General features: G+C 44.2%; 1 protein-coding gene across 6 annotated transcripts in view; it reads left to right on the forward strand.

Moving 5' to 3' along the window:
* Positions 1-24906, forward strand: part of SCAP (SREBF chaperone) — a 678128-nt gene that overhangs the window by 616233 nt on the left and 36989 nt on the right. For all 6 annotated transcript variants that reach the window (XM_078662547.1, XM_078662552.1, XM_078662549.1 and 3 more), the window contains 2 exons: positions 19319-19485; positions 24303-24383. In XM_078662547.1, coding sequence (XP_078518673.1) covers positions 19319-19485; positions 24303-24383 — 248 coding nt within the window. The remainder of the gene's footprint in view (positions 1-19318; positions 19486-24302; positions 24384-24906) is intronic.

The raw sequence follows: 24906 nt of genomic DNA on the forward strand, positions 1-24906 counted from the left end.
CCCACTCCAACAGGCAGTAAGAAGGAGCAAGAATTGACATACACATTTGGTAATTGGACCACAGGCAGCGCCAAGTGTTTCATTAGAACTAGAAGAGGATACAGATTTAATATTCTCTTCTCCCGCACCTTGTCTTTCTGTTTAGACTGCAATCCAGTTGACTGTTTAGCAACCCACTACGGATGATCAGTTGACACCGTACATTTACTATACTACAAGAGATTGAGAACACCTTTACAAATTGGAAAGTTATGAGACCTGACCATCGTCGTCCATCCTAGTAAGTCCCCCCACCCCATAATAACCCTACTTACAGGACAGCACTTGTCCTGGCATGTAACACAAGATTACGTTTCATTGCAGATATTCGAGGAGCTTCTTCGCTGCCCACCCCGGACGGCCATTCACAGCCGTTTCTTTAGTAGGTACCATTTTTAGATACCTACTGCCTGATTCACCATATGATACTACGCACATTGAACGCAATTATTACTATTTTTTCAGGTGCTCCACACTAATTGTTGTCCTGATGAAGACCCCACAATGAGGAACTAATAACCCTTCATCTCTCGGGGTCGAAACGTAGACTAATGACTACCCTCAAACCATAGGAACAGAAGAAATTGATTTATCGTGACCTGTGTGTTATGATTATAGGGAACTATGGACCGAATTTAGGCTGTAAAGGTTCACCTGTATATAATATAAGATCGTGTTCATGTCACACCACCTTTACCCAGGCCCCCACCAACCTAATCACTCCCTTTCCCCCCAATACCTTCCTTTCTCTTTTCACTGAGAGCACTGTAAATATCACATGCGATAAAATGTATCAAAAGTAGTTTCATGGATCTGTATTAATGCTTTGATTTTTTTTTGACAACAAAAAGAGAGGTAGGGAGAGGTACGAACACTCTTAGTCCCCAGGAATTAACAGAAGAAACAACAAAAGAGTGTCCCTTTAAAAGGGATGGGAATATGCACGGAGCACAAGGAATCAACAAAGGCCCATTTGGTTTGTTTATAAAGCCCTCACTCACCGACCTGGTCGGTGACTTGCTTCATCATCGGGCCCCACCGGGTGTGACCGAATGTCACCCCGGTGTGCTGCAACGCCAGAATTACTGCGGAGCTGGTCTTGTGAGGAAGGAGGGCTATGTGATAGGTGACGTGAATAGTGTCAGAGGTGGTGGTTTAAAATTGTCTTGGATGTATCAAAAATTATTTAATAGGTGATCATCAAGGACAAGGTTTAAGAAATGTGGTGGTGAACAAGGCCAACTAATTGGATGGTCTTGTACCAATAACATTACGTGAAAATGTGGTTGGTCAACATGTTTCAGCCGATATGGTATATTGACCTGGCATTCGTCAGGACCTAGAGTGTAAACCCCGGCGGTCTAGGCACGCTAAGGCCCATCCGACCGTGGGCCGTGAAAGTGAAAAATTGTGTCTGTGAAGTAAAACCGAGGGGAGCGCTACACCAGCCAAGGGCGGGGAGCAAACAGCCTCCAGTCTCTAGTTAAAGAGACGAAAAATTAAAACCTGTAGGGATAAAAGTACAGACAAACATACAGAGAGACAAACAAAACAGAATTTTTTAAAATCATTTGTCAATTGGCTCATAATATTGCAGCCTGTGACTTGTGCTCAAAGTGCAAGGGGGTGTAAAATCATACAAACTAGCAGAGGTGCGTGACTCTGCCTGTGTTCAAGGTTCAGACGACTATAACTAAGCCTTTAGTGGTGACTGAACAGTCTCACGTGTGGACTATTAGGCTGGCTAACAGTGCTAGTGAGCATCAGGGGTTGTGAAAGTGATGGAGTTGGCGACTAGCAGTGTGATAGACACACACACGCAACTCAGTCACACGGGCGATCAATGGGCCAAGGGCCGGTGACCACACAACAATGGACTATTAAGGGTGAGAAAGGAAGGTTCTCACTTCACAGGGGGTGGTATTACACCCCATAGACCACGGGAGGGGGGGACAGCGCTTTTTGGCACATCCTAAGGTGAGACAAAAAGGGGGGGGGGAGGGGGGGGCGGGGGAAAGAACAAGGGACAAACACAGTCAATGTGTTGCAAAGAGTACTTAGCTCGTTTCAGCTGTTGCGGTCGCGGTGTTACTCACGCCCACTACGCCAGTCTCCCGCCGATAAACCTGGTCGGCCCTCGGAACCGGGTCTCGCCGATCCGGGTTCGGGGAGTGTGAGGCGTTTTTATGTTCTGAATGCGCTTCCGGGTAGGCTGCCACGAGTGGTGCGCATGCGCCTTGTTCGGAGAACTAGACAGTACACCTGACTACGGGGAAGCGTACCCACTTCCGGGTTTGGAGGTTTGATGTGCGCATGCGTATGAATCAGCAAAGTAAACAGACTCGGAAGGACAGAAATAAAGGGTAATACGGCAAGGAAAAGGTTGTTACAAAAAGGTCTGGGGAATTCAGAATTCGTTTTCTTGTAGACCGCGCTCAGCAGAGCTGAGTCTGGGTTATTTCTTAGGCAGCCCGAGGGGAGTGGCGCCCTTGTTATTGGGGGCAGTCTAAGCTCAGATTGGAACAGGGGATTTAGCTAATCAAAATCGATATAGGATCTTGTGGTCGGGAGGCAATCCATAGGTAATACTACATGAGAGGTATTGGGAACTCAGTATCTTTCGGGTTATAGACAATACTTCATGCAAGGTATGGGGAGCTCAATTTATTTCAGGACGGAACCCCAAGGTATGTCGTCATTGAGGCCATTTGTATGGGTCCCCAGACGGTACACCCACCGCTGTTCCTTTTCGAACAGTCTGTCTGTGATATTAGCACCTCCAGTGATTTGTTCAATCACAGTCCATCTAAGATCGTTCGTGGTGTGATTGTTCGATAAGAAGTGATCGCTCATTTTGGTGGTTACTCTCTTGCACCTGATATTGCTCCTGTGCTCGCATATCCTCTGTTTCACTTTTCTGGTTGTCATTCCGACATACCGAAGAGAACATGGGCATGTGACAAGGTAAACCACATTTGTGGAGTTGCAGTTGGTGTGTGCCTTTTGGTACCAGGTTCTACCCGGTTCCAGATCTAGAGATTTGGAGGAGGTAGTCAGGTGACAGACAGAGCAATTGGCACAAGGAAAGTGGCCAGTGACTTTAGGAAGATTCCACGCATCAGTGATGCTTCTTATTGGGGGGATTGTCAATTGTCTGGGTCTCGTGTGTACAAGAGAGTCTTTCAGGCTGTGTCCCTTTTTGAATGAAAATAGTGGTTTTTGCCAATCTTTCTTCGTGCTTGTGATGATTTTCCAGTTTTTATTTATGGATTTCTTCATCAGGTTGGATAAAGTACTATAGGTGGTCACACACGTTAGTGGCACTTCCATCATGGTTTTTGTGACCGGTTCAAGGAGGGCTTCTCGGGGTTGGTTTCGAGCTCGTTTCAGACCCTTTTGGAGAATACGATTGGGGTAGCCTCTCTGTGTAAGCTTGGTTGTCAGATCGGATGATTGGGTTTTGAAATCATTTAGACTACTGCAATTCCTTCGGATTCTTAAATATTGTCCATAGGGTAAATTCTCCCTCAATGGACGGGGATGGAAACTGGCGAACTGCAGTAAATTGTTTTTAGCAGTGGCCTTGTAATGGGTTTTTGTAGTCAGTGTGGTACCGCTGATTGAAATTACCACATCAAGAAAGACCACCTCCGTGGTACTCACTGTGTGGGTAAATTTCAGATACCTACTGATGGTGTTAATCCACCCCAGGAATTCCATCAATCGTTCCATGCTGCCTTTCCAAATTAGCAGCACGTCGTCTATGTATCGTCTCCAAAAGGTAACGTTTCTGGCAAACGGGTTATTAATAGACTGGATGTTTTGGGCCTCAAAGTCTGATACATATAACCCCGCCACGCTGGGCGCAAACGTGCTGCCCATCGAGGTCCCAGAGCACTGTAGGAATAGCTGTCCTTTATACGCAAAGAAATTTTCTTTGAGAGCGATGGTAGCACATTCTATTACGAATTCCTTGGGGGTATTGTATTCCCATGTGACTGAGTTGAGGGCTGTTCCGAGTACCTTTATCGTTTCATCTTGAGGGATACTGGTATATAAGCTCTCAATATCTAGAGTAGCTAGAATGATGGTATTAGGCTCAAACGTAATTGTCTGTAATTCGTATAGAAGGTTTTTTGTGTCCTTTAAGTAGGTAGGAGTGTTCTGGACAATTGGTTTTAAGAACTGGTCACAGAAGGTGGATAATGGTTCTAGTAGAGAACCAATCCCTGACACTATAGGGCGGCCAGGTGGTGGCAGCCTGTTCTTGTGAGTCTTTGGAAGTGTGTAAAAATAATAATAATAATAAGGGATGACCTTCTTACTGGTTGATAAATAATCCGCCTCATTCTTGGATAGGTGGCCATTCCCTTCAGCTTCCTTAACCAGGTTGGTGATACGGTTTTGTAGGTCAGAGGAAGGGTCTACAGTAAGTGGGGTATAGTTGTTGGTATCATTCAATAATCCCTCACATACTTTATCGTAATCCGTGGTGTTTTGGATGACGATCCCACCGCCTTTATCGGCAGGTTTGATGGTAATCGCGTTGTTGTTTTTTAATTTCTCCAATGCCTGGTATTCTTTGGCGCTAAAGTTCCCATAGGTCTCTGGTTCAGAACTGGTTTCCAAATCCTGGAACACCGCTTGTTCAAAAGCTGTGATGGCAGCAGGTACCGAGTGTGGTGGGGGTTGATTTTAATCTCAATCCTGTGTCCCCTTTTCGTAGGTCTGCATCTGGGTCCTCTTTGCCTTCAAAAAAAGCCTTCAGTTTTAATTTGCGAAAAAAATCAGTTAGTTCGCAATGTAGTCTAAACTTGTCTGGGCGGGCAGTAGGCACAAATCCAAGCCCCTTTTCTAGTACTGTGAGTTCATCGGTAGTGAGTTGATAATCCGAGAGGTTGGTTACTAGACTGGTTGGTTGCTTGTTCCTGCTAGAAGAGTCTGGCTCCGAGAGGTTAGTTACTAGACTGGTTGGTTGCTTGTTCCTGCTTGAGGTGTCTTGCTCCTGGTGTGATTGCCGACTGCGTCGTCTGTTTGCCAGGAGACTTGGTTGGGGGTTCTTCTGTTCCTGCCTCTTCCTCTCCGACCCCTCTCTAAAAAAGGCTGTTGGTATTGATTTGGTGGGGGTGGTTGATGCCAACCTGGGTTCCATCCCATCATCGGGAATTGTGGGTGTGGAAAGGAGAAGGGGGAAGGCCCAAAACCAGCGTGCGGTGCCATCGTCCAATTGGGTACATGATTATGTTGGTATCGCTGATTGCCTCTGTTTCCTCTGTTGCCACGCCTCCGTCCTTGTTTAAAGGAATTGGTGCTGGACCCACTGCTATTCGATGAATTGTCATCAGATGCTTCCGAATCATTAGTATTCTTTGCTGGTACTGTGTAATCGGGGTCCGCATACGGGTAGACTTTGTTAAATTCAAATTTTTTAAGATCTTTCTGGAATTTTGTTAGTTTGGTTTGTAAGAGGTTCTCCTTATATTCATTCAGTTCACGGTTGATCTCATCCAGTTTTTTCTTATAGCCAGTCACGGTGGCTTTGATTGCTGATTCTGTTTCTTGGATTTCTATTAATAAGGTCTCTGACAGGCGTAAGGCAGTCTTGATTATAAGTACAAGCCAGTCTCGCGTGCAGTTCAGTCACCACTAAAGGCTTAGTTATAGTCGTCTGAACCTTGAACACAGGCAGAGTCACGCACCTCTGCTAGTTTGTATGATTTTACACCCCCTTGCACTTTGAGCACAAGTCACAGGCTGCAATATTATGAGCCAATTGACAAATGATTTTAAAAAATTCTGTTTTGTTTGTCTCTCTGTATGTTTGTCTGTACTTTTATCCCTACAGGTTTTAATTTTTCGTCTCTTTAACTAGAGACTGGAGGCTGTTTGCTCCCCGCCCTTGGCTGGTGTAGCGCTCCCCTCGGTTTTACTTCACAGACACAATTTTTCACTTTCACGGCCCACGGTCGGATGGGCCTTAGCGTGCCTAGACCGCCGGGGTTTACACTCTAGGTCCTGACGAATGCCAGGTCAATATACCATATCGGCTGAAACATGTTGACCAACCACATTTTCACGTAATGTTATTGGTACAAGACCATCCAATTAGTTGGCCTTGTTCACCACCACATTTCTTAAACCTTGTCCTTGATGATCACCTATTAAATAATTTTTGATACATCCAAGACAATTTTAAACCACCACCTCTGACACTATTCACGTCACCTATCACATAGCCCTCCTTCCTCACAAGACCAGCTCCGCAGTAATTCTGGCGTTGCAGCACACCGGGGTGACATTCGGTCACACCCGGTGGGGCCCGATGATGAAGCAAGTCACCGACCAGGTCGGTGAGTGAGGGCTTTATAAACAAACCAAATGGGCCTTTGTTGATTCCTTGTGCTCCGTGCATATTCCCATCCCTTTTAAAGGGACACTCTTTTAATGCTTTGATTAACAAGAGTATTGAACGAATGCTTTGCTTTGGATAATAAATCGATGTTCTAAAGGTGATATATGGTTCAATATGGATGCTCTGAATCGCAAGAGCATTGTATAACCTTTTTTCTATATTTTGTAATTAAATATGTTGACTTGATGAATTTAAAAACACACTTTCTTTGGTGAATCATTAATACCAATATAATGTTATAGGGACTACCTTGACCCTTCTCTAAACATACTGTTAATTTGACCCAGGTCGAGTAGCAGTTTTATTGAGCTTACCCCGTTAAAACTCAACACTAGCAGTAGTAGCAGCACACTTAAAGACAACAGATTCACGTCTTCCCATACCTAGACGATTGGCTCATAAAAGCCAGCTCATACAGCCAGTGTGTACAACACACTCACGCTACTATTCAACTGCTTCACGACTTGGGATTCACAGTAAATCACACCAAGTCACATCTGCAACCTTCACACATACAACAATATCTCGGCGCTACAATAAACACCCAACTAACACTAGCATATCCCTCTCCAAACAGGATAACAAGTGTACAAACACTCCTAACAAAATTCAAACTGCAACACTCGCTTCCAGCTCGAGTGTTCCTGCAGCTCATAGGAATTATGGCATCTTGCATATTTATAGTACTTCACGCAAGACTGCAAATGCGTCCACTTCAAGAGTGCCTAGCACGCCAATGGAACCAGGCTCGTGGTCAATTAACAGACCTAGTGTTGGTAGACAGTCAGACTCATCGCTCTCTGCAATGGTGGAGCACCAAAAACCTTTCAAAGGGCCGACCGTTCCTAGAGCCAGTTCCTCAGATAATCCTGACAGCGGACGCATCGCTCTCCGGCTGGGGAGCTCACCCACTACATCACACCATGCAAAGCAGGTTGACACCGCAACAAAAGTTACTCCACATCAACCACTTGCCGTTACTAGCTGTTTTCCTAGCCCTAAAAGCATTCAAAAAACATGTATCAGGCAAAGCTGTCTTAGTCCGCACAGACAATATGACAGCCATGTACTACATAAACAATCAAGGGGAGCACACTCTCTGCAGCTCTCTGTTAGCACAGCAGATATGGAGATGGGCTATACCACTAAAAATCTTCCTCTTAGCCCAACACGTTCCAGGAGTACAAAACACCATGGCAGGTCTGCTAAGTCGACAGACACAGCAGATCCACGATTGGGAACTTCATACACAAGTTCTTCAACCGTTATTTCAAATGTGGGGACAACCTCAGATAAACCCATGAAAACGCAAAATGCCCAAATTTCGCCGCCAGATATCCACACCCGCTGTCCAAAGGCAATGCGACATGGATGAACTGGTTCGGAAAATTTGCGTACGCTTTTCCTCCTCTCCCACTACTTCCGTTAGTGATACGCAAGCTACAGCAACATTCCCTAACACTCATTCTAGTAGCTCCAACTTGGGCCAGACAACCGTGGTACACCACACTGCTGCAACTATCTGTGGTACCACACCAAAAACGAAGCCTATCTCCATGTCTCTTGACACAGAACCATGGAGAGATCAGACACCCGGACCCAGCTCAGCTCAACCTAGCGATCTGGCTCCTGAAGTCATAGAGTTCGGTTACCTCAACCTTCCTCCAGAATGCATGAACGTCATTAAAGAAGCCAGACGTCCCACTGCGAGAGCATGTTATGCTGTTAAGTGGAAGCGATTTGTAATATACTGTCAAAACAACCACATAAATCCTTTAGATGTGTCTATTCAGCACATCATAGGATACCTATTACACCTTCAAAAGTGTAATTTAGCTCACCTTGCTGCCATTGCAGCATATTTACCAAATAGACACCATCTATCTCTGTTTAGAGTACCTGCTATAAAAGCTTTCATGAAGGACTCAAAAGAATAATCCCTCACAGAACACCACCTTCACCAGTGTGGAACTTAAACATTATTCTTACACGGTTAATAGGACCTCCCTTTGAACCGTTACATAAATGCGAATTACAATTCCTAACTTGGAAAGTAGCTTTCTTAGTAGCTATTACTTCTCTCAGGAGGGTCAGTAAACTACAAACCCTTTTTGCAAATGCATCATAACAAAGTGGTTCTACGCACTAATCCTAAATTCCTTCCAAAAGTCATTTCACCATTTCATCTAAATCAATCTGTTGAACTGCCCGTTTTTTTCGCGCAGCCACAAACAGTCGCAGACAGAGCTCTACACACCTTAGACGTCAAAAGAGCATTACTGTACTACATCGAAAGGACACAAACTTTTTGTAAGACTAAACAACTTTTTGTGTCTTTTTCACCACCACATAAAGGCAACCCCATATCAAAATCGGGGATAGCTAGGTGGATTGTTAAATGCATACAAATATGTTACCAGAAATCCAAGCGTACGTTAACAATTCCTCCAAATGCCCATTCTACAAGGAAAATAGGGGCTTCAATGGCATTCTTAGGGAACATTCCCCTAGATGATATATGCAAAGCAGCTACATGGTCTACACCGCACACATTCACAAAACACTATTGTGTAGATGTGCAAACTAAACAACAAGCCACTGTGGGCCAGGCTGTACTAAAAACTCAGTTTCAAACTACTGCAACGGATACTGGTGGTCGCCGCTAGGTGTTAGTACTGCTATACAATCTATGCACAGTGTGTAATCTGCAGTTCATATGCCTCGAACGGAAAATGCTACTTACCAGTATGCATCTGTTCTTGGCATGTAGAGCTGCAGAGTTACACATGCCCACCCGCCGCCCCAGCTACCTGTATCTGTTTCAGTATTATCTTAATTAGATACAAATCACATGGACATCACTACTTCTTGTACAGCTCCATCACTTCCCTAATGGCGAAAACAATCTGGAGATGGAGCAGATGCCCATGCGCAGATTCATCCAAAGGAGGAGTCACCTATCCTGTGACTTCCAAAGACTTTTCTACAACAAAACAAACTGCAAACATCCGGGCCCAACACAAGGTGGCCATCTATGCACAGTGTGTAACTCTGCAGCTCTACGTGCCAAGAACAGATGCATACTGGTAAGTAGCATTTTCCTTTTCACCCAGTGTACCACTCTAGACAAAGGCCCACCTTATGCTAATCATTACTGACCTTGCTCATCATGGGAGCAGTCCAGCCCAAACTGCCAGATGAAACCCGTTCAGACCTAGCTTCCTTGCTTACTGTGCCATAATATCCAATCTAGTTCAGAGTTTACTTTTATGACATTAAGTTGTTGAATAAAGCATTCTTGAACTGAACTGAACACTAAAGAGGCCAACCTAACAAGGCTGAAACCAGTCTTTGGTTGCTTGTATTCCCTTCTGGATGGCACGCCTTCTGGCAGTTTGAAATGGACTGTTCCCATAAGGAGCAGGGTCAGACTTGTTTACATAAGCTAAATATGCTGTTGGAAAGTGTAACGTTACAAGGAAAACACAGAACAAGGCAACGTTTATTCAAACCCACAGAATGTTGTGCATGATGTCTCAGGAAAACAGATACTGTCTCTTCTTCCTTCAGCCTTCATTTACCGTATTAATAATATTAACATTTTGCTTCCAGCAGTGAGAAGTGACTAGACGAGGTGATCACATTTAGATTTGTCTTTGGGGATGGTGTATGGAGATGAATTGGACTATGGAGAGTTTTGGGGGTGCGTTAGAGTTAGATGGAATTCTGGGGAATGTTATGCTGTTATGATTGACAGTGGGAATGGTGTGCGAGATGGGATATATTCTGGGGTATGTAGGTAAATTGGTGGAAGATGGGGTAGAAAAGACGGGCTGTGGAAAGATCAATTACACTTGGAAGAATCTCGGATGGTACCATCAAGCAAAATATTAAATTTTTTAGCAGGTTAAACTCTACAGTATGTAATGGGAACTGATTGGACTGTGGAATGTGGTGGCAGGTATACTATACTGTATACCCATGTGAAACTAGAGAATTGCTGTGGAAGCAAGGATGGAGGGAGTGTGCTGTGAGTTAGGTTAGACACTGGGGAGAGGGACTAGGTTAGTTTTTGTTATCCGACTTGTGATGTGTATTGAAACGCATTATGTCATTGTAAACAAAGAATTAATTGCTTAATCATAACTCTTTCCAAGGCCTGGCCCTTCCCTCTTAACAGCCTTTTTTCACCGTACACCTCTGTTTCTTTGTTTTTGAAGACTAATTTGCAGTCCGTACTTTTTCATTTACATCATCATGTTACTTTCCAGCTACCTCAGTGGTTGATCTGTCATCTATAACAGTTGGTTTGTGACAGTTCTCATCTGTAGAATACCCTTTGGGGAAAGTGAGATGCCCTTCGGAAACGTTTGCCAGAAGTACCAGTCTTTGTTTTAAATGTTAGAAAAGTTAGATAGCACTCTGCATAACTGACAAAGCTTCTCCAGTCCTGTCATGCAGCACTTATTTAAACCAGATCATTCTCTGTCAATTTCTGTATCCTGTTTTCTCTGGTAACATGTACAGTTTCTGCTAGCAAACCATTTTCAAAAGCTAGGATCCTCCAAGTTCCGAGATGTCTAGAAATTGCCCAGTTTAAGATTCAGAACAAAATGACATGGCTCCCGCCCTTTCTGTTTTGAAAGACTGTAGTGTTCCAGACTTATTATCTTTTGAGGCAGGAAGTACTTCGGGAAAATTCCCTTTACAAAGGTGCTTTTTCATGACTGGCCTTTAACAAGGTTGAATACTCTAAAATCATTTTCCTCAAAAAATAGGTTAAAAGTTTATTTTCCTAATGTTGCATCACTCAAGACTTGTATTCCTGGGCCGCCTTAAAGCAGACATCAAGCAAGGAACATAGCAAGTAGTGAAACACTTGTAAACAACTCTCCCATTTCCATGCCGTCCAAAAGGCAGTCTGAGGATTTATCTATTCCAAGTTGGTAGTAACTGGTAGTCTTTGGCATTGAAGTTACACTGAAATTGTCCACACCACAAACTATTGCCCAAATGAAGAAGTGCTTTAGGAAGGGCCTTTAAAGATGCTGGCCTAAGCAGGTAAAAATTCTCTTTTGTTATGACAAGGTTCTTGCACCGTTTTCCTCTCACTTAGAGGATATTTAAAGATGAGAATCTCATATGCAATCATGGGCCGCAGTGGGTTCTTGTAATTTCAAGGTAGTATGGAAATGGTCCCAAAATGTATTTCTCAAGATAAAGGTGCCAAAGTTCTGAACTATATTGCTTGAAGCACCAATCGGGGTCTTGCATAGTACTTTTCGCAGACTTGCGCTAATCTTCCAGAAATGTAAACCTTGGAACACTCTATGCAGAAAGATATATTCTCTGGCAAATAGGGATTATCTGCATCCTCTGTCACACATCCCCAATGGGGGGACTCCCCCACTTCTATTATCTGCTTTATTAAAACACAATGCTCCAGAAGAATGCGTATATGAATAAGTTAACCTTTCACCTGTCAATTCTTTTGTATTAACGGCCTCAAAAACATGAGCTAGACTATCCAGAGACCGCAATTTACAGCTCACTAACTGACAAGGTGTACAGATCTTCAACATCCTGCAAGTCTTTGGGTCTCACATTCAGTTCATCTTTTTTTTCCACAGGTATATAAAAAGTCCCTGCATTTTGATGTGAAAGACAGGCCTATTCCTATGAAAGGTCTACCATTCAGCCTCAGTCAGCAACGTAAGCATACAAGAAGTGTTGACAGAGCTCGGGCACTAAACTACAGTTATAGGACAGGGGTGTATTCCTTTAATTGTACTACTGACCATCTTTAGTGAACTCATTCACCATCCTCCATCAATCCGCATCTGCTTATCAACACAAGAATTCTCCACGGTGGACCAAAACTCCCTCAAGAATGAACTTTCAGCCAGTATTTTGGAGAATATACAATTGAATAGATATTTTAATCTGCCATGGGCAGCCTACACAGTACTTTGTATCACCTAAATAACTGAGGCCGGAGGTATCAGTCTTCTGACTACGACTGTTAAGAGAACCTCTGTGGATAGGTTACCACAAACCAGATCTTCTCCACGGAAGTCTGCTAGTGTATTGCGAAAAGCTGGGTGGAGGTTTGACCACCACCCTGTAATTTATTTTCTCCAGTATTGACAGTCATTGTGGATTACCCACTGGTAGCCTTTTCTTCCCACATGACATGTTTTGTAGGATCTGGAAAGGTATTTCATAAAAGTGTCAGACATAGTAGCTGTAGATAAACCTGCATCTCTAAAGGAGAAAAACTGAGCAGAGCTCAGGGAGAGACCCATCACACGACATGCAGCAGAAAATCTCTGTTGGGAGTGTTCTAGAGGGTGCTGTGGCCTGATTGGTGATAGTTCAAGTTTGGTCATTTTTTAAACAAGGACATATATAAGCTGTTACACTTGTCATTGCCATTATAGCCTGTGATACTGGTGCATACTGCTTTACTATGGGACCATGAGACTCCCACTTTGCCGACGGAGAATGATTCAAGCATGTAAACCTATTAAAGATTCTTGAGCACGGCAGTTACACATAGGTATCTTATTTTCTTTTGTTGCCGGCTTGCCACCCTTGCAATGCTTGTCTTTCTGCCACCACAGTAAACGTTCCCTCTTACTTCGCCACATTTTGTGCCTCTATAGATTTAAGCGTGGAACATCCTCAACATAATCGCCCTCATTTACTGCTTCAGATTGCGAGTCAGTGGTGCAGTGGGGTGCTGCCTTGTCAAACACTCCTAACTCGCTCATTCCTGCAGTTTTTGTATCTAAATATTACCCTTTGCACATCTGCCTCATCATTTAGGCGTGAATAGGATCTAGAACCTATACCCCTATCTGCAGTCCATCTCCTTGCTCACTGTCTGATTGAGACCCTGGGAAAGCTATGCTTCCCTCCCTATCTACCTGGTAATTTACCCTTACTTCCTGCTGCTTCCAAAAAAAACTGTGGCATTCAACTTAACAGTACCTCACTCCTACTAGGTCGCCCTGCATACTTGCACAACCAACTGAATAGCCTCATCTTGCCCTCAGATAAGAATAAACGTTGCCTCTTATCAATGAGGCTTTTTCACTCTTGGATCTATTTCTATCTCTATTGAATCTGATTTGCCCCTGCCACACGATGGACAAATGTAATACTTTTCCTCTTAAAAAGTTCTGTTTAACCCTTTATCTTGCCTTCGGAATATTTGTATTTTGGAAACTCCCACCTGAACACGTCTCTGGCCAGCGTTCTTTGGGGTACCCAGTGTTAACTCTGCGATAAAAATGCAACATTAATGCATATACCTTTGAATTATTCTAAAAAGGTCTCGTATTACTCTACAGAAAACAGCTTTATCTGTACTTCAAACAAAAATGAATAGCACCTGCCAATTAAACTGGGACATTGAAATAAATGGGCCCACTCCATTGGCCACACAGCAGTAAAAACATCTTATTCTGATGGGCACTTTCTACCTGCAGAGTCCTTACCTGTTGAATAGCTCCAGGCACCAGACTGTATCTGGAAACCTTTCTTAGTTCTCCTATGCCATGAGGAGTTGCGAGCTCCATCTCAACGCTGAAGATGGTGCAGTACTGGAGCCATACAGCACCCATCTCAATGCACTGACATCAGTTCCCTTTTTTCCACTCCCTTCAGCATGAATCTAGAACAGCTCTGTTTCTTTTTTTCCATGTTTCAGAGTATTTCTCAAAAAATTATTTAGTGCAGTGCTAATGATGTATAATGGGCAGATGTTCACTTCAGACCCCCATTAAGCCTGCACTAGTCGCATGGTGTGAAAGCATGATTCCAGGCCACGCAGCAGATGCAGCCTGATGTACCCCAAGGCCATCAAAGATGGGAGCGCCAAATCTTTATTGGCCTGTGCCTCTGACACGCTTTGGGCTCGATGCTGTGTGAGGTCCGACTCCAAGCCTTGTTACTCCCTTTCTTCAAATCATCATTAGAAGAAGATGAAGCACAGCTACAACTCCTGTCAAAGCAGTTCAATGTTATCTTGACATACTCCGCTACAGCTTGTTGATATCACTGCATCCGAGGAGCCAACTTCTGCGACAACAGCAACTCAGGTGCTCCCAGCACGTCCTGCTCCTGGTCCGCTGCTGCCGAATTTCCAGCATCAATCTGGCTAATTTTCTCAGTGCTGTTCAAGCAGGCTGCAGTCCTTTGTGGTAAGCCTATGGTCTCCAGTGTTTCTTTTCAGACTCAGTTTGGTTTTCCATCAGCGGGCCCACCCTCTGTTCCCATCCAAAAATACCTCCGGTTGGATCTTTCTTTGCATCATGCCCTTTACTAGTGACTTGTTCACCAATGCCGATGCTTGCCTCGGAGGTGTTACCGACAACCTTTCCAGTGCCACCAAAACAACAGGCACCTCAGGTGCCAGTTCCTCCACAGAAACATTCAGAGACCAAGGCAATCCTTCATTGGTCCAGAAGGTAGGGCCAGAGATTGGTAGAGGAGGCCTGGCATAATGAACTTCCAGTGCCATACTGTTTTTGGTAGTCTATGGAGGGCTTATTTGGAATGGATCTTTACCCTATCCAAATGGTGTGTCCTGTTATCCATGATGATGATCACAGCAGCGAAGCAGAAAATCATACCTCCACCATCCCTTTAACGAGGCCCTTCCTGAACCGATCTAAGTGATATAGGACAAGTCCATCTTGACAGTAAATTGTCTGATTGCCAGGTGTATAGAATGGCCCCAGGGAACCCCACTTTCTTTTAGTCTCACCAGAAAGTCTGTTGGTGCAAGCTTCATCTTGCACAAAAAATATTCTTGGCTCCTTCCCCCCCACAGAGAGTCTAAAAAGCTGGAGCCTGTTAGCAAGAAACTTTTCCCAGTCTGCAACTTGGCTCTCAATTCAATAAATGTCACCTGTTTGCTCACCAGATACACATATACCCTATGGGAGATGGTGAACTTGGTGGGCCCAAGTTGTCTGGATCATCTCAAGGATCATGTTGCTGAAGTGGTGATAGAGTGTAAAAGATACCTCACCTCAAGTCATCAGAGCGGGCCTGGTTTGGTGGATTCCAAGCCAGGGCCATGAGTTCCTCCATAGCCCTGAGGAGGCATGTATGGCTCTGACCCACCAGGCTCTCTGGTGATGTACCGGTGAGTCTCATGGAGATGCAGTTTGACATGGCATGCCTGTTCAGGGACCCGACGGAAGAATATAAAGTAGAAAGAGAACCCCCTGATATTCACAAAATTGGTTGCGGGACTGGGGAAATAAATGAAATTGAGGAAGAGAAACCGGGCTGACTACAATTCCTTCTGTATAATCACAATACCTGTGTACTTTGTTATACCATGATCCCACAGGGCCAATAAAAGAAACACTACATGTATACAGCCTTAGTACTTTGTATTTCGGACGTAGGTACGGATGTATATTGCACACAGATTTATGTATACATTTTGGATTATATACGATGGGCCAGATGTAGGCAGCCCAATTCCGGTCGGTAACGGCCGAAATTACAGAATTTCGGCCGTTACCGACCGGTATTTGGCATTTGAGATGTAGGAGGCAGGTTTAAGGATTCGGTAATTTACCGAACGGTAATTTAAGGAATCGGTAAATTACTGATATCTTAAATGCCGATTTGGTAAATTACCGAATCCTTAATGTAGGGAGCACTCAAGTGAGTGCATTTTTCATTTAAGGATTCGGTATTTACCACCAACTTTTATTTGGTGGTAAATATCGAAAACCTTTCAAAAAGCAAATTTGTGCTTTTCCAAAAGTGCCATGTGGCAGACATACATACATGCATTATTTCGTAAGCATTCAGGAGAATCCAACCCCTCATTCCTATCGTAGGAAGCTCTTCTCCTTTTCTCAAAGGCACTTTTTGTAGACATGCAACCACCTGAGCCGGTTCAGCTTCTAATAAACGATTTCCAGTTTTCACTCAAACCAGCACTATTAGCCCACTCATGGGGCAATACTCCATATGGTGTCAATTCCCATCCGGGAATCTCCATTGACAATTGGGAGTCAACCTTCGCTTTCCTAGAAAACATAATCTCTTTTCTCCCCTTAGAATCCACCCCGTTGATCCTGTTTGTGACGCCAAAATGTAATGGCCTAATTTTTGCCAATCATCAAGTCATTCAAGCTCATTCCTCTTGGGACCCAAAAGATACAACACTCTACAATACTTACCCAAGATAGGAACAATAACACTTTCTATGTCTTAGCCCTGCTGAGAGGACTCACACAATAACAATCTTCCTAGCGACAGGCGTTGCGCGTGAAGCAATTAGCCGATCCTCTCCGCTACAGAATACTCGCCTAGGAAGAACCATATACAACAAACACAATACCTCTCACAACAAGGCTGGGGGTGGAAGAATTAAAATTTAAACTCCCTGGTTAGGAGTAGAACAACTTCCCAATACACAATTACCTGCTAGAAGGGAACTTACCCATCCTTCTGAACATAAGCATTTGGCTAAGAAGAGTCCAAACCTCCCGTCCCAACGAAAACGGACAAAAAAATTATATTCTCTGGGGTATTTTATTAGTACATGATACACAGTAGGCCAAACTGTACCATATATATATCCATCCACGAACTAACACCGAGACAATTGCTAAACGCAATCAGTAAAACATATATAGAAATTATATGTATATAAATGTATAGAACCTGAAAACAGAAAAAGATAGTTAGGCAAGATCAATAGGAATATAAGAATTAGTGGAACACCTCACCAATTGTCTATTCATCCCGCTTCCACTTCGCCAGAGGGGAGCCCGTTTCTCCGGCTGAATCAGGAGACAGGGTGACACCATTCGCCCCACCGTCACAGCTGCACGTCTGCCCTGTGGTGGACTTCCACCGATCAGAACCCAGACACCTCGTTTAGTACCAGTGGAAACGTAAGACGAAGCTCCTGTGAGCCTCGCACCCTTTTTCCCATCAGTCTGTACCACTCCACACCAAGGCCACAGCTTCAGCTGGCCAGGCGTCTGTTATGGCTTCAGAGCAGAGTGAGCACATTCCTCTGACAAGAACCAGTTCCTACCAATCCAGGAAGTGCGAAAAACAAGTGAAAAGCAAAACATGGCTTCTCACCTAGAAAGGCTCAGAAGATGGCGACAGCTTAGAAAATGGAGTCTCTCAAGCCATAGGCTACTATTCCCGTAAAAGAGCAGAATTAGTATGCAAGATGGCATAAGATTATGCCAAAGCCAATAGCAAGCACTGCCGTTAAGCAAGATAAAGTCGGAAACAGAAAGGGACATAATCAAGCCCTACTTTGTAGCTTATTCTTACTAAGCAGGCCTACACATCACTATATTAGGTCGAAATATACTGAGATGGTGATGAGCAACGGTCATAATCGGGCCATTCAACCATATAAATGGCACAATAATTACAATGTGCAAGCAAAACAACAAGCTAGTGTGGACTGGGCTGTACTCAAAACATTATTTCAGACTACTGCAACAGATACTGGTGGTCGCCGCTAAAAGGGATAGTACTGCTATGAAATCTATGCATAGTGTGTGATCTGCAGCTCATATGCCTCGAACGGAAAATGCTACTTACCAGTATGCATCTGTTCTTGGCATGTAGATCTGTCGATTCACACACACCCACCCACCTCCCCGGCTACCTTTATCTGTTCCAGTATTATCTTAATTAGATATAACATACATGGACATCTCTTTCTGTTCTCACAAAATTCCATCATTTGGCGAAAAAACAATCTGAAGATGGAGTCGATGCCCATGCGCACTATTGTCCAAAGGAGGAGTGACCTATCTCCTGACTTCCAAAGACTTGTTCCAGGACAATAACAAACTGCAAACATCCGGACCCAACACCATATGGCGATCTATGCATAGTGTGTGAATCTGCAGCTCTACATGCCAAGAACAGATGCATACTGGTAAGTAGCATTTTCCTTTTGTAGGCGGACACTATTGTGCTTTGATTTGGGATGCTGTTGAGTCCTAGATAGCGGGGAAAGAATGCCATTGCACTCTAGTTAAGCGTTATGTTGTTGCACCCTGTTAGGTTGAGTATGAAGGCATTTTTGACCAGATTAAACAGCAGCCTGCTGTTCACTGGTTGACCAGATTGCCTTTTGAAACTGAGTCCGCAAGAGGCAGGTGGAGCAGCTTTTACTTGATATGCAGGTCACTAACTAGAGTCTGGGGAAAGCTAAATGTATCCTGTTAGAGAGGAATCACATAATTAGGCCTGGGCGGAGTTCCGTCAAGTGACCCGAAAAATCCACCTCACTATGCGGAGTTCCGCAAGCGGCGGAGTGCATTAGGTTGCTCAGGTGGTCCTGATTTTTAGCGCCAGGTTTGTCCCACACTAGAAAATCAGAGGGAATGGCACCATGAGCAGTGCAAAAGGGCGCTGCTTCTTCTGCCACGAGGGTAGATTATCTACTCGAGCGGCAGCTTCCTCAATGTGTTGCTCCTGCCATAAACGTAAGTTGCTGGTGTGAGCAGGCTAGTGTGATTATAATCCTTCTTGAGTGAACTCACCCGTTGTGAAGAGGTCCTCTTATGAACAGATTCCTGTGGGTAGAGAATGATTCCATTTGAGAGAGCATTCCTTTTGAGGTGGCTTTCACTTCTTTTAGAAGATGCCCATCTTCCAGTAGACAGCTGACCTAATGTGTTGTGACGTTTACCCTTATGTCTCTGAATTGTTCTGCATATACATTTGATTGCAGGTGAATGAGCACCTTCAAGGTGAAGGGTTTAATCCCTGTACTTGAGTATGCCCCTTCCTCCCACCCCGAGTCTTTGATGCATTTGTAGCTCATGCACATTCTTTTTCTCCTTACAGGGAGTCCACACCGAAGCAGTGTGCCATCTTCCCCCATGTACAGCAGTGAGGATGTCATCCGGTGCCAGCTCACCCACACGGTGCCTTGTGCCCATCAGAAGCCTATTACTGCACTGAAAGCAGCAGCTGGGCGGCTGGTGACAGGCAGCCAGGATCACACTCTGAGAGTCAGTACTCGTGCCTTTGGCTGTATGGAGCCAGTAGTGGGAAGGGATATGAAGAGAGTGCATGTGTAAACCAGAATCACTACCAGTGTGCATGTACAATAATCTCTAATGCTAGACATACATCAATAAAGCAATATGGGAATGGGCTTCATTGTGGCATTGCATGTGATTGGATATCATTCCTGTAGTGCATGTTGATGGATAATATATCAGTGTGTCTGTGGACTGGCAGCTGGCTTTACCTTCTATCCTGTCCATTGCATTTTGCCTACACTCCTATCTCTTTCACATCCCTCCATTACCCTGTCCTCTCCTATGTCTCCTTTTTTCACTCCTTTTTTCCGGAACCTTCTCCTCTCCTTCCTTGTTAGCCTCCAACACCCACAACATAAAGTATTCTCTAGTTTACCATGATGTCATTGGACTGGGCAGGCTGGAATATTTTAAAATATTACTTGATGTGATTTAAAAAATATATTTTTTAACTGTTAGTGGAAAGGGAGGAAGTAAGATTAAAAGAGGCCAGCCAGAAGGCTACATAAAGAGCTTTACTGAAAAGTGCATCTGTAGATTCTTTGTAGGGGCTTAATGAAATGAGAGCTAGTAAATGGATAGTGTGAAGGTGCAGTGGGAAGAGTTGCATATTTGATCTGCAACCAATGCAATTTGTGCTGAAATAAGACAAAGATATAATCAACTTGTTATGGCATATCCATAAATGGTCACTCTATCATTCCTCCAAGAAATGTCTTTAGGTTTTTCAGTTTCTATTTCAACATAATTTCCAAGGCCATCATATGAGTCTTCTTGTTGTGCACCAAGGCTTAGCTTCACAAGGTGAGTTATGTCCGTCTGGAGAAGGGGACCCACCAGTTTGTCTCTCAACAAGCCATTACCTCAGAAGTGTACATTATTTCCCCCCCCCCGCCCCCCCAAAAAAAACAAATCTGAGTTTGTCTTGGCTGAGTTACTTTGTGCCAAAACATCCAATATATAATTCCTAACCCACAGAAAAACAACCTATTACTCTGCATCACACAGGTGTTTTGTATATTGTGTAAGGGGACGGATATATGACAGAAATACGCATGCCTTTATCACACAAGTCTTTACCACGCATACCTTTACAAATAAAATGTATATATATATTTTATATATACCCTTACCACCCCATACTCCTAACCACCTCTAAACCCTAAAAACACCCATACCACCCAATACCCCTACCCACCCTAAAAATGGTACCACCCAATACCCCTAACCACTCCTAAACCATAAAAATACCCTTACAGCCCCATACTCCTAAACACCCCTAAACCTAAAAACACCTTTACCACCCAATACCCTTACCCACCCCTAAATCCTACGATCACCCATACCACTCTATACCCTTACCCACCCTTCAACCTTTAAAATGGCCTTACCCTTATATATATATTTCTCCTACTGGCGTTTGCCAGTAGGTAGTTATAATTAGGACCAGGTAAAGTGTTTTTGGACTTGCCTATGTCTTTGGCACCATTTGACAAATCTTAACAAAAATTTCAAAAAGAAGTGTACTGGTTATTTTTGTTGTGCATGGAATGTTTCGGGGTAAGCCGTCAAGCGGGGGCAGAGAAAAAGGGCAGGGGGTCAAAAAAGTGTTTTTCCACTGTTAATTTCCAAAGGGAATTTTGAGCACATCTACAGGCGGAACTGCTGGATAGAATTACACCAAACTTGGCTGAAAGCTAGTTCTTATTCCGGAAAGAGTGTTTTTGTTGTTTGATGTACATCCATTCAGTAGCTTTAGAAATATTAAGTTAAAAACAAATTTTGTATCTATAAGGACGCAGATCCCCCGAGGATCTGACAGTTCCAGTGCTCAAATGAGATTGGCTGCCAACACTTCAACCAGGAAGTGTTGGCAGCCATCTTGGGGCTCGGCGTCAGCGGAGTCCTACAATACCATGTAAAAAAAAAAGGAGAGCGAGAGAAGGGGACAGGGTAGGAATTCCCTAACCCCCTAGGCCTTTTGGGGAGGGGGAGGTTACATATGGACCCCCAGGGCAATAAAGTATTTCTTTTTCAAAAACATTTTCGCCGGGAGTCACGCTAGATCCGCTACTCATGCAGGAAAAAAAAGAAGCGTGGTCTCCCTCGCTTCTCTTCTGTTTAGCCCCTGTGTGGGCCAGGTCTCCGGGGTGTGCAGGAAGCAAATGAAGGGAACAACGGGGACCCCCTCCTGGGGCCTAATAATGTTCGGGGACCACCACCTCCCAATGTCGCTGCATCCAAAATCAGCCCGGGGAGGAGGGCGGTGCGGTCCCTCTTCCCTTTTAAAAAAATAAATATCATAGGCCAGGGAATGAGGTCCAAGGGGCCGAAATCGGCCTGAGGAATTGGCCTCTTGGCCCCTCCTCTCTCATTTGTTAATGGCCTGCCCTTGATGGGGACCCCACGGCCAAAATCAGCCAGCGGAGGGGTGCTGCTTGTCAATGGTTGGGCCCCAGGGGATGGGGTCCCTGGGTCTGAAATCGGCCCAGGGTTAGGGGGCCAGGCAGCCTCCCTCTCTTGATAAAAATTAAAAAAGTTAAAAGGCTGTGCCCCGGGGGATGGCGTCCCTGGAGCCGAATCAGCTTGGGGAGGGGGTGTATGGCCCCTCCTCCTTTGTATATGGCTAGGCCCCAGGGGATGGAGTCCGACCGAAATGGGCCTGGGGAGGGGGCCGTGCTGCCCCCCCCCCCCCATTTGGCCACACGCACCTACTCAGACCTTGTCAGAGACTTACGCAGTCACTCACAGACCGATTCCGGACCCTATTGCATGCACTCACAGGCTGACTGAGACAGTAACGTGCTCACTCACAGTCAAGCTCCCAATCAGGGGCATATTCAGACACTGACACACCCACTCACTAACCCATTCATACACTCATACACCTACTCACAGACACACTCAGGCTCACGTACCCAGTCCCAGATCCATACAGACATTCACAGATCCACTCACACATCCATTGAGTCACTCATGCACTCAGTCGCACACTCACTCCCAAAGGTTACTGGCTATAGTTGGGAAATAAATAAATAAATTGTATAAATTTACAGAAAAAAAGGTTACAGGGACGTTCTAGTTGGGCTCAGATTTCGCTCGTACAAAACCAGAGAAATTCTGCAGCTGTAGTTACCCGAGGTAACTATAACCTACACCCCCGCAATGCACTGCCTACGACCTCACACTCATGCCATGGTCAGTGACATCACTGATGGCATATCAAATGACATCACTGATGACCTCCTCTACAGAACCACTCACACACAGCCACACAACCACTTGCATACCTATTCACAGACACATACAAGTACTCACACACCCACTTACTGATCCAAAGAGCCCCTCACAGATCCACTCACACCACCACTAACTCACCCATTTAGCCACCCCTGTTCCCACTCACATCAATACAGCCATTGCACATCCAGTCATTTAGACATTGACACTTACACACCCGCTCATACAGCCACTCAGTCAGTCACCCTTACTACTCACACACCGTATTCACTCACCCATACAGTCACTCACACACCCACTCACTCACATAGATACTAACTCATTTACTTATACAGTCATTGACACAAGCACACACTCACCCGTGCAGGCACTCTCACATTCACTCACTCACCCGGTAATTCACTCACACCACTCACTCACCCATACAGCCACTCACACGCCATCACTAACCTTTACATGCCTCTCACATACTCACCCAGCCATACACCCCTGACATACCCACTCATTCACCCCTACAGCCACTCACACAGGCACTCTCTCACCCACACAGCCACTCACACATCCATTCACATACAGATACAAAGACTTGCACAGCCACTCACATAATATATGTAAGAAATAGTATCACTCATTACTAGGACACAAACTATATTAATTTAAGTAATGTAGTAGCTTACTATATATACTTAACACTCCTAAACGTGTAGAAAACTGTCCCACTTAATGGATGATACGATGAGTCATTTCATTGAAGAGGCCATCAGTGATGTCACTGACCAGGTTATGAGTGATGCAATATGTGAGGTCCTAAGCAGTGCATTGCAAGGATGTAAGTTATAGTTAGCGCAGGTAAATGTCCCTGGTGTTGTACGAGTGAAATCTGAGCCCAACTATATGTTAATATAATATGTTATGTTAATATAAGCTTGTAAAGCGCTATATCACCACGAGGTATCTAAGCGCTATCAGCGGACACACAACACTATCAGCTGACACACAACAACTATAGCGTCCCTGTAACGTTTGTTTTTTTCACTGACTATATATATGTATACACACATACATATATAAAGGAGTTTCACTAAACTGATATATACTTACTTTTTTGTTGTAAAGTTATTGTGTGGTAAATACATTGCTTGGTAAAATCATTGCACGGTAAAGTCTGCATGGTAAACGTTTCCCTCCATGGACTAATGTTACATGTTAATAATGCTGCCAACCCCTGCTTTCCTTTCTTACTACTTTTTCCTCCTTTTTTGATTGATCTGCATCCTCCCTTCTTATCTTTTTCAGTAGTATTCTATTTATGCTTCACCCTTTCCCCTTCTTTATTTTTCCTGTTCCATTTATTTTCCTCACTCAGCCACATACCTTCTTTCCCCTTTCAGTGCCTCTGTTCCACTAATATCAGTCATTGCCTTCCCTTTTCTTGTCATCGCATCCTATCTATCTCGCTATTCATTCTGCCTCTTTCTGCACCCAGACCTGCATTACATGCTCTTGGGATACAGTCTGTGAATATGCCCTGTTTTGTATCTTAGGTGTACCGTCTGGAAGACTCCTGTTGTTTGTTTACACTGCAAGGTCATTCGGGAGGAATCACTGCTGTTTACATAGATCAGGTAGGAGCATTGTTGTGATCTTATCACCAATTGGGGTTGTCCTTAGAAAACCCTCTCAAGCCTCAAGACTTGTTTCTGGGTCCCTCCCAGTTGCTTACCAAATGTTTTATTCAGTGTCGAAACGTAAGCCTACATCCCCAATGATTTTAAGAGCTGTTCTTCATGTCTGATGGATGACCTCCCCTTCCCCTTTTTCACAGAGAGTTTATTGTATTGGTATATGCATGGATACTGATAAAACTCTTTTCCAGTAACCACACGCTTTGTTGATAGAGGCTTCTATTCTCTCTGTTGGGTATTGGTAATTGGGGGAGATCTATGTTTATTTTGTGAAGGCTAGATGGTTGGCCTGCTTGCACTGTGTATTCTTAGTCATTTGCAGGTTTCTGAGCTGGTCTATTATGGGGGTGCCTCTGTAGTCTCTCATTGAACGAGTCTTGTCATGCATAACCTTATTCTCGACAATAATCAAATTATTTCTCCCTGACTCTCAATCTCTCGTAAAGTAAATAGTTGTAGATGC

This window comes from Lissotriton helveticus, chromosome 10 (assembly GCF_964261635.1).
Source record: "Lissotriton helveticus chromosome 10, aLisHel1.1, whole genome shotgun sequence".
NCBI lineage: Eukaryota > Metazoa > Chordata > Amphibia > Caudata > Salamandridae > Lissotriton > Lissotriton helveticus.